General features: G+C 33.8%; 1 protein-coding gene across 1 annotated transcript in view; it reads left to right on the forward strand.

Moving 5' to 3' along the window:
- Positions 1 to 10,732, forward strand: part of LOC106880107 (transient receptor potential cation channel subfamily A member 1) — a 68,180-nt gene that overhangs the window by 51,136 nt on the left and 6,312 nt on the right. The window contains exons 23-25 of the mRNA XM_089349767.1: positions 922 to 1,116; positions 2,562 to 2,630; positions 6,203 to 6,295. Coding sequence (XP_089205893.1) covers positions 922 to 1,116; positions 2,562 to 2,630; positions 6,203 to 6,295 — 357 coding nt within the window. The remainder of the gene's footprint in view (positions 1 to 921; positions 1,117 to 2,561; positions 2,631 to 6,202; positions 6,296 to 10,732) is intronic.

Here is a 10,732-nt window from a genome sequence, read left to right on the forward strand (position 1 = left end):
ATAATAATAATAATAATAATAATAATAATAATTAACAACTTTTAGGCATATGGTATTTTGTTATGTAACCATAATATGCTACAAAGACAAAGTATATCAAACATTTTTATAAATCAATATCATGTACTATTGTGTCAATGAGATTAAAGATGGAAAAGATGAAAAAGATGGGAAAATGATTAATGGGCGTATATGCCATATTTCAGGAGTTTTTGCTCCTTCCTCAGCACCCATCTAACCCATTAATCATTGACGAACTCATTGCTTAATTAGCCACTAAATACAGTGGTGTAATGTTATTGGATATACCAATTTACATATTGAACACATTCCTGGAAGCTGGTATGTAAATATTAATGACTTTTTAGCACACAGTATTGCATTATGCAACCATAATATGCTACAAAGTATATTAAACATTTTTATATGTCAATACTGCGTACTGCTGTGTTAGCACTTAAATCATGTGTTAAAGTTATCTCTACAGATTTTCTATAGAAATTATAGTCAGCATTGTTATGATGTTTCATATCTGAAACATCAGATATAAACAAACAATGAGATCGAAGATGACAAAATGGGTAATGGGCGTATATGCCAATAATAATAATAATAATAATAATAATAATCCTTTCTGCTAAAGGTACAAGACCTGAAATTTTAGGGGAGGAGGGTTAGTCAATTATATCGACCCCAGTGTTTCACTGGTACTTAATATATTGATCTTGAAAGGATGAAAGGCAAAGTCAACCTTGACAGAATTTGAACTCAGAACATAAGGACAGATGAAATGCTGCTAAGCATTTTGTCTGGCATGCTAATGATTCTGCCAGCTCACCACATTAATGATAATAATAATAATGATGCTGACACATTAAGGGGTTTGATTTATATAAGTAAAAACAATTATTTCTTTTATAGGAATCCCATGCTCACCGTAGTCCAGCCTTGTCTATCTTAAGAGTTGGAATGATGATTCTGGAACCAGAGTTTATGGATAATTTCAATGAGCCATTTACAGATGATGATCCATACACATTACATTTTGGCAATGTCAGTATTCTAATGTTGGCCATGTTCATGTTATTCACACCCATCATGCTTATGAATTTGCTGGTAAATACATTTCTTCTTCTTAACTAACTATATATTTATTTAAAAAATATCTTCATCCCCGTTATAAATTCAATGCATATTTTGTTGAAACATTGATCTTTTTAACAATATTTGTTAGATGGCTCCTATAGTATTTCTCATTAAGTAGATATAGCATTTCTCTCTCTCTTCTTCTCTCTTCAAAAATAAAACAAGCTGACTTTAAAGTTTTCTTTCTATATTCTACTTGTTTTATGTTGAAACCAGCTAGATTTGGCCTCTCACATCTACCCAATTATGACATTGCGAAAATAAACAATCTCATCATTGAAATCTTGAAGCTATAAGATAATGCATGCTTAATTCAAAACTATGTGAATATTATGCATTACATTTGAGAGAATGATCTGAATGCTAAAGGGTTAAAGTTTGTTTTTCAGCACTTTGTCATGTTCCAGTACTGGTCAGGTGCCAAGGTTGACAGATTTAAGTGACCTAACCAGTACCTTGCAGACAAAAGTAAGAGAGCAATGAAAGTAATATTGGTTTCAAATTTTGGCACAAGGATAGAAGAGACAGTAATATTAAACCTTAAACCATGATACACACACACATATATCTTCAGTTTAAAAATCAACCCTTTTGATACCAACCTACGCAAGATTTAGTTTTATGATACAAATTGGCTTTTCTGAAGTGATTTAAATTAAAACCTTCCATCAAAATTTCATGTTAGTTTACGTTCAAACTTCAACTTAATAATGACTGAGTTATTTTACGAAATTCTTCATTATAGGCACTGGAGTGGTCATATAAGTGCGTGAGTGGTTGTGTGGTAAGTTTGCTTCCCGTCCACATGGTTTCTGGAGCCGACCAAAGCCTTGTGAATGGATTTGGTAGATGGAAACTTGTTATATTGCATGTGCGGATGACCTCTACTCAACTCTCACTTCCAACGACTTGACACTACAGAACTCGATGTCTAGTCTACCGATGGCCCCAGCTCACTCTACACAACGCTTTCCGTCTAGCTGTCATGTCCACTATTTATACGTATTGGACAAGCCTACTTATTGCCTGGGGGCGTCCACACAACAAAACTGAAAAAGATATATGTGTGAGTCTTTCTGCCGGTGTCTGTTCACCATCACCACTTGACAGCTGGTGTTGGTATGTTTACATCCCTATAACTTAGCAGTTTGGCAAAGGAAACTGATAAAATGAGTACCAAGCTTTAAAAAAATAAGTACTTGAGTCAATCCATTCAACTAAAAAATTCTTCTAGGCAGTGCCCCAGTATAGCTGCAGATTAATGACTGAAACAAGTAAAAGATTATTTTCAAAATTAATTGCAACAAAAGCAGTATATTTCATCACAAATATGGTAATAAAAGGGGTACAAGAGTATGGAAAGCAGATAAGGGACCCCTTTCTTTTTAATATCATTTTTTCTTTTGCGTTTTCAGATCGGTCTGGCTGTTGGCAATATTGATGCTGTCATCAGAGATGCTCGATTAAAAAGATTGACAATGCAGGTAGATATTGTTTTCTGACATAGGCACAAAGCTTCAGTTTGGTAATGGAGGAATGGAGTATGATTGATTACGAAGTGGCACTTTATAGATATTGCTAATGGTACACAACAAGTCACCATGAGTGGGGACACAAGTCATTAGATGATTAAGTTGCTAGCAGTTAATATTCTCTCACTATTGAACTGACAAGCAAGCCTAGCAACCAAATTTCCTTCATGTCACATCCTACCATCTTAAAAAAGATGATCACATTGCATGATATAAACCTAAATATATGAATAGTGAAGGCACATGGCTTAGTAGTCAGGGTATTCAGCTTATGATCATAAGGACATGAGATCAATTCCCAGCGACACGTCCTTGAACAAAATACTTTCACATTGCTTCAGTCAATACAGCTGACAAAAGTGAGTAGTACCTGTATTCCAAATAGCCAGCCATCTCTTGTCACACTCTGTGTCATGCTGAATCTCCCTAAGAACTACATTAAGGGTACATTTGTCTGTGGAGTGCTCAGCCATTTGCATGTTAATTTCAAGAGCAGGCTGTTCTGTTAATCAGACCAGCTGGAGCCTTCATCACCATAACCAACAAAGCGCCAGTTAGTTAGTAAATATACAAGTTTTGGGTAGAAGTGAGTATATAACAATTACAATGCCTTTCATTATAGATATACTCAATTAGGGCTGGGCTGGAGCTTAAACAACAACAACAGCCATGATTTGTATATAACCAAAACTCTTAACTAACCCAGTGCACAAGGTTGTAAATATATTCTGTTGTGTAGGAGCAACTTACCCCTTTAAGGTCTATAAAATTGATAAGAATTTCATTAACTCTCAGCACTGAGTTGAACTTCTCTTGTGAGTACAGTTTGGAGAAGGTTGATCCCTCTGCCATGCTGACTTACCCTGCATAACGATGACAATGAAGTCTTCAGTGATATCTTTATGACTGAATGGATTATAACCCATAGAATTAGAAGTGAACATCAAACCATGTGTTTAAGTGAGTTGGTTACGTGATCTTAAGGTGTAGGTTCAACCAGCCAACAAATTATGTTTTTGAGAACAAATGCACTTCATTTCATGCTGTTCCGGTTTACTCAGCTGAAAATGAGCCCCAGCTAGGGCTAGTACAGCCCTCTTTCCTTTCAACTGTTACATCCTCATTGTTCTGCTAAATCAAGGATGGGTAGTGCCAGGAGGCAAACTAATGTTTACTCATGGCTAAATGGGCACTGAAAACAGTCAGAGAAAGCAGCCCATACTCACACGTGACAGCCATGTCTTTTGGCTAACATTTATTTCACTTACATAGTAAATGCTCTAAGGAGAAGCATGTATGTTATAATTACCTTTTTCTTCCTGAAAACACGTCATAAGTACAGAGTAAGAAGTAAACACTGCTGTGATCTAGTCTAAGTCCCAGTTGATGTTATTTCACTTCACTTACACACTAAATGCTTCTGGGAGAGGTATGCATGTCATAAACACAACTGAGCCTTCTAACACAATAAATATTCTTAACCAATTAAGAAGAACGATAAAATCCTTGCAGTAATTTAGCTAGGTGGTACACAAAAGGTCTGTCCACCCCAGTTGATGCTTTTATGAGGGCAGCACTTTTGGGTCACCTATATAAGCCTGTACAGACTTTAGGACCCAAAAGTGGGGGAAAACTCAAGAACTGCACTGGTCAACACATGCTGTAGCAATGTTTCTGAATCATAAAATAAGCATGAAAGCTGTTGCATACATTTGTTCTCTCAGAACCAAATGATGTATCACTGGATACAACAGAGTACAAACTGAATCAATGATAGAGTCTCTACATGGTCGTTGAACTGCTTTGAAATAACAACCAAATGTACCTCAAATCTTACAACCATCTTGAGAGAGAATAATCACAGGTGGGGGGTTTATAAATATAGGTCTGTTCAGTCGAATGTAAACAAATTGATGTTAGACTCTTTCTCTTCTTTATGTTTATGTGTGAGTTTGTGTGTATGTCTACTAAATATCAGGTGTTTTATCTAACCAAAATATTTTGAGATAAATTTTTGTTTTCACCAAAATCCAGGTTAAGTGAATTTATTGATATTATATTACCTAAAGCTTTCTCTCTCCCCAAATATACCTTTTTCTCTTATATGCTTTTTCACTAGTAATATTATTTTTTTATTTCTACAACTCCCTTCTTTACTCATAAATATACACTCGCACTAACTGATCTATTTTTCTGTCTTTCAACGGTACATTTTTATGCCTCATTTAGTCTCTTAATGTATCTACCTTCCCACTCTCCTCTCTCATATACATTACACATAAACATACACAGAGTGCTACAGGAAGACTAGAACTATGCACACAAACACACACATACACTTATATAAATAGAATTACAATGTACAAATTATTTCTAGCTGTGCTCTAAGATAATTATAACTTACAACTTCTGCCACACATCCCCACTACAAAATGTATTTTAGAGCGAAGCGAGAATACTTTATAGAAATAATACATTTCTAAATCTCTCAGACAGATTTATGCAGTCATGATGCAATAAAGTAGTTGTATGCTATCAACTTAATGTGACAGTCCCATGAAGGGAATAATACTACTGCTGTTTAGCTCTAGAAAGCAGCACCGCTTCCTGTCGGCCTTGACACATTTCCTATGTCCTTGTGTTTACAAGGGGAAGACAAGCACCTCCACTTTGCTAAACCTGCATCCAGAGACATGTTTCTGAGTCTTTGCTCATCATCAGTCTGGAGTAGCAATGGCCTGCTAGTTGGAGATGCGTGTCAAGCTCTTGTAAACATATAATAATTCTAGTGAAACACATTCACTGATTTCAAAAATAGAAATAATACATTTCTAAATCTTTCAGAGAGATTTATGCAGTGGAAGTGGTGCTGCTTCCTAGGGCTAAATAGCAGTAGTATTATTCCTTTCATGGGATTGTCACATTAAGTTGACAGCATACAACAACTTTATCGCATCACTACTGCATAAATCTCTCTGAGAGATTTAGAAATGTATCATTTCTATTTTTGAAATCAGTGAATATGTGTCACTAGAATTATTATATGTTTACAAGAGCTTCACAAGCATCTCCAACTAGCAGGCCATTGCTACTCTAGACTGATGACAAGCAAAGACACAGAAACATGTCTCTGGATGTAGGCTTAGCTAAGTGGAGGTGCTTGTCTCCCTCTTGTAAACATAAGGACACAGGAAATGTGTCAAGGCCGACAGGAAGCAGTGCTGCTTCCTAGGGCTAAATAGCAGTAGTATTATTCCCTTCATGGGACTGTCACATTAAGTTGACAGCATACAACTACTTTTTCTAGAATACTTTGTATTCTTATAATGGAATTAATTATACTTTAATGTGTAAACAGAAATCTCGTTTGGTTCAAACATTCATTTATTCACTCATACCTACACAACAATTATTATTTAAAACCTTTTAAGTCTAAATTATTTTCAAAGTCACATATCTTTTGTTATAATGTTCCATATGGTTAATCCTTTATTTACTTGAATATTTTAAAATCCATTTTACAGGTAGAATTACATGCCGATTTGGAAAGCAAACTACCTCGCAGATTTATCCAGAAAGTCAATAAAATGATTTACCGCATCTATCCCAACAGACTGGTAAGTTTCCTTTCACATTTATAGTATTCTCAGACACATATGACTGTGCAGTTAACAAGCTCATGCTGCAGTCATACGATTGTGTTTTCAAATCCACAGCATATAAATTTGAACAAAAGCGCAGGAGTGGCTGTGTGGTAAGTAGCTTGCTTACCAACCACATGGTTCCGGGTGCAGTCCCACTGCGTGGCATCTTGGGCAAGTGTCTTCTACTATAGCCTCGGGCTGGCCATAGTCTTGTGAGTGGATTTGGTAGGCGGAAACTGAAAGAAGCCTGTCGTATATATGTATATATATATGTGTGTGTGTGTGTGTGTATGCTTGTGTGTCTGTGTTTGTCCCCCTAGCATTGCTTGACAATCGATGCTGGTGTGTTTATGTCCCCGTCACTTAGCGGTTCGGCAAAAGACACCGATAGAATAAGTACTAGGCTTACAAAGAGTAAGTCCCGGGGTTGATTTGCTCGACTAAAGGCAGTACTCCAGCATGGCCACAGTCAAATGACTGAAACAAGTTAAAGAGAGTAAAGGCTTCTATCAAAGACTTGTGACTGAAATTAGATTAATAGTAACAGTGCAGAAGCTTGTCTGATACACTGTAAAGCAAATTGTTCACAATAACTATTGCCCACTTTAACACTATCCTGGTGAGAAACTTCAGCAGAGTTCACTCTAATGCAAATATCTGGACCAGGTCTCTGCTCTGAAGATAAATTCTTCCCTTCTTCACACCAGTCTCTGAGGCACTTCATTGCTGTATTAGTTACTTCCAGTTAATTTATTCTACAGAATGCATGTGGATTCTTGAATTCAAGATATTTTATATAATGCATGATAAATATATATATTTCCGGATTAAATAACAAGAAGAAAACAAAAGGAAAATATGACATACCTGTATATATATATATGTATACATAATTTTAAAAAAACGTGTATTAAATAAAAAAAAGAACATATACTAAATACACAGACGAACAGAAAACAAATCACGAACTCTTCGTCACTTATCAGTCATTAATATATTTTATATATTAAGGCAGAAACGTTAGCATGCCGGGCGAAATGCTTAGCAGTATTTCGTCTGCCGTCACATTCTGAGTTCAAATTCCGCCGAGGTCGACTTTGCCTTTCATCCGTTCGGGGTCGATAAATTAAATACCAGTTACGCACTGGGATCGATGTAATCGACTTAATCCCTTTGTCTGTCCCCTTTATGTTTATGATATTTGTTCTGTCTTTATGTCCAGAATTCAAATTCCACTGAGGTCGACTTTGCCTTCCATCCATTCGGGGTTGATAAATTAAGTACCAGTTGCATACTGGGTAGATTTAATCGACTGTCCCGTCCCCCAAAATTTCAGGCCTTGTGCCTAGAGTAGAAAAGAATATTTTATATAAATATATATATATATATATACATACACAGGGTGCAGTGAATAAACTGTCATCTAAAGTATGCAAAAATGAAAATAACACTGACATCTCATTTTAACATTTGGTATATATATATATACCAAAATTACATAAAAATATCTTGAAATACTAAAGAGTAAATTTATTCAATAAAATCACCATTGGTTTCAACCATGACCTCCAGGTAACTTCAGAATCTCCTGCAGCTCTTCTGGATGGTCTCCTTGTTTAAGTTGGTGAATGATACCATAATCCTTGCCTTCAGTTCATCTGTGGTGCTACAAGGAGTTTTGTTGGTCTCTCGCTCAACTGCACATAATATTCAAGGAAGTTGCAGTCTGGGGAGTTAGGTGGCCAGATGTTAAGGCTGATATGATCGCAGAAATTGTCTGACAGCCATGACTAGGTTCTCCTGCTTGTGTAGCATGGTGCTGAGTCTTGTTGCCAGATATAGAGTCTTCCATCAGCCACCCTCTTGACCCAGGGCAACACTACCTCCTTCAAGCACTTCATGTAGGTCTTCCTGTTGAGTCTGAGGCCATGTGGCAAGAGGGAGGCATAACATTGCCATCACTAGTGATCACTCCAAACACCATGATGTTGACTGGATGCTTGATTTTTATCACTCTCAGCACATGTCCTCAGACTGACACCCAAACACTCTGAAATGTTCGTACTGGAGCTTCCACTGTGAATGCCAAGCAGTACAGCACGTTTCCAAATTTCTGGTAGAATGAGTTGCATCATGGTGCTGTTTTTCTCACAGATGGTGCCCAACTGACCCTACAATACTGTGCAGTCAACAAAATCAAAAACAATGCACATGCACGAAATTAAAAATATAAAAGTGACAATTTACCCATCGCACCCTGTATATATATATATATATATATATATATATATATATATATATGATATTATATATGTTGGTGTGTGTGTATATGTATGCATGTTTGTGTGTGTGTTGGGGGTTTTGTATGATGTAAGGCAGCCAATTGGCAGTGTTATTAGAGCATTGGAGAAATTTTTGTTCCAACACTGCACACCAAGTTCAAACCCTGCCCAGGTCAGTTTTGCTTTTCATCCTTTTGGCAACACTAAAGTACCAATCCTGTACTGGGGGTAGATTCTTCTCTTTCTCTCACTCATTTTTCTTTTCTACTTACCTGTTTTTGTCTTTCTCAATTTCTGAAAGAATTTAACTATTATCAGACCAGGAGAGCGATGGGCTCTATTAGGTCTAGAAAAATAAATGCTCAACACACTGGTGTCCCTCCAATTTCATCAGCAGTTGAGCATCAAAGAAAGGCATACATATATATTTGTGGGTTAACAAGGCTATCAATGGTTTCATGTAGAAAGAAATCTCTCAACAATTATCAAGCCTGCCACCTGGGAACATAGGTACAAATATATATCATCATTTAACATCCATTTTCCAAGCTGCTATGGCTTAGATGGTTTGGACTGGAGATAAGCCAGAGACCTGCACCAGGTCCCAGTCTGTTGTGGCTTGGTTTCTATTGCTGGATACCCTTCCTAATGCCAACCACTCCACAGTGTACAGAGTGCTTTCAACCAGCACGGATGCCATTCACATATCACCAGCACTAGGCCATGTCCATGATTTCACTTAGCTTGATGTCATCTCAAGCACAGCAATTTGCCATATTATATATATATATATATACATATACATATATACATATATATACATACATATACATATATACATATATATACATACATATACATACATATACATATATACATATATATACATACATATACATACATATACATATACATTCATACATATACATACATATACAGATATACATATATATACATATATACACATACATATATATACATACATATATATACAAACATATATATACATACATATATATACATATATACATACAATATACATTATATACATACATATATACATATATATACATACATATATACATATATATACATACATATATACATTTATATACATACATATATACATATATATACATACATATATACATACATATATACATACATATACATACATAGATATACATACATATATATACATACATATATATACATACATATATACATACATATATACATATATATACATACATATAGTACATATATATACATACATATATACATATAGATACATACATATACATATATATACATACATATATACATATATATACATATATATACATACATATATACATATATATACATACATATATACATATATATACATACATATATACATATATATACATATATATACATACATATACATATATATACATACATATATATACATATATATACATATATATACATACATATACATATATATACATACATATATATACATATATATACATACATATATATACATATATATACATACATATATACACTATATATACATAACATATATACACATATATACATATTAACATACATATATACATACTATATACATACATATATACACATATATACATACCTATATATCATACATATATATACATATATACAGTATATATACATAGATATACTATAATATCATAATATACATATATAATATATATACATATATATATATATATATATACATATATATATATATAGACAGATTATATATACATATATATATATCATATATATATACATATATACATAATATATACATACATATATATACATATATATATACATATATATATATTACATACTATACATATATAATACATACATATATATACATATATATACATATATATTACATATATATACATATCATATTATACATATATATACATATATACATATATTACATACATATTATACATATATATACATACATATATACATATATATACATACATATATACATATATACATACATATATATACATATATATACATACATATATACATATATATACATACATTATATACATATATATATACATAGCATATTACAATA

This window comes from Octopus bimaculoides, chromosome 3, assembly GCF_046866305.1.
Source record: "Octopus bimaculoides isolate indiv1 chromosome 3, ASM4686630v1, whole genome shotgun sequence".
In the NCBI taxonomy this organism is placed as follows: domain Eukaryota; kingdom Metazoa; phylum Mollusca; class Cephalopoda; order Octopoda; family Octopodidae; genus Octopus; species Octopus bimaculoides.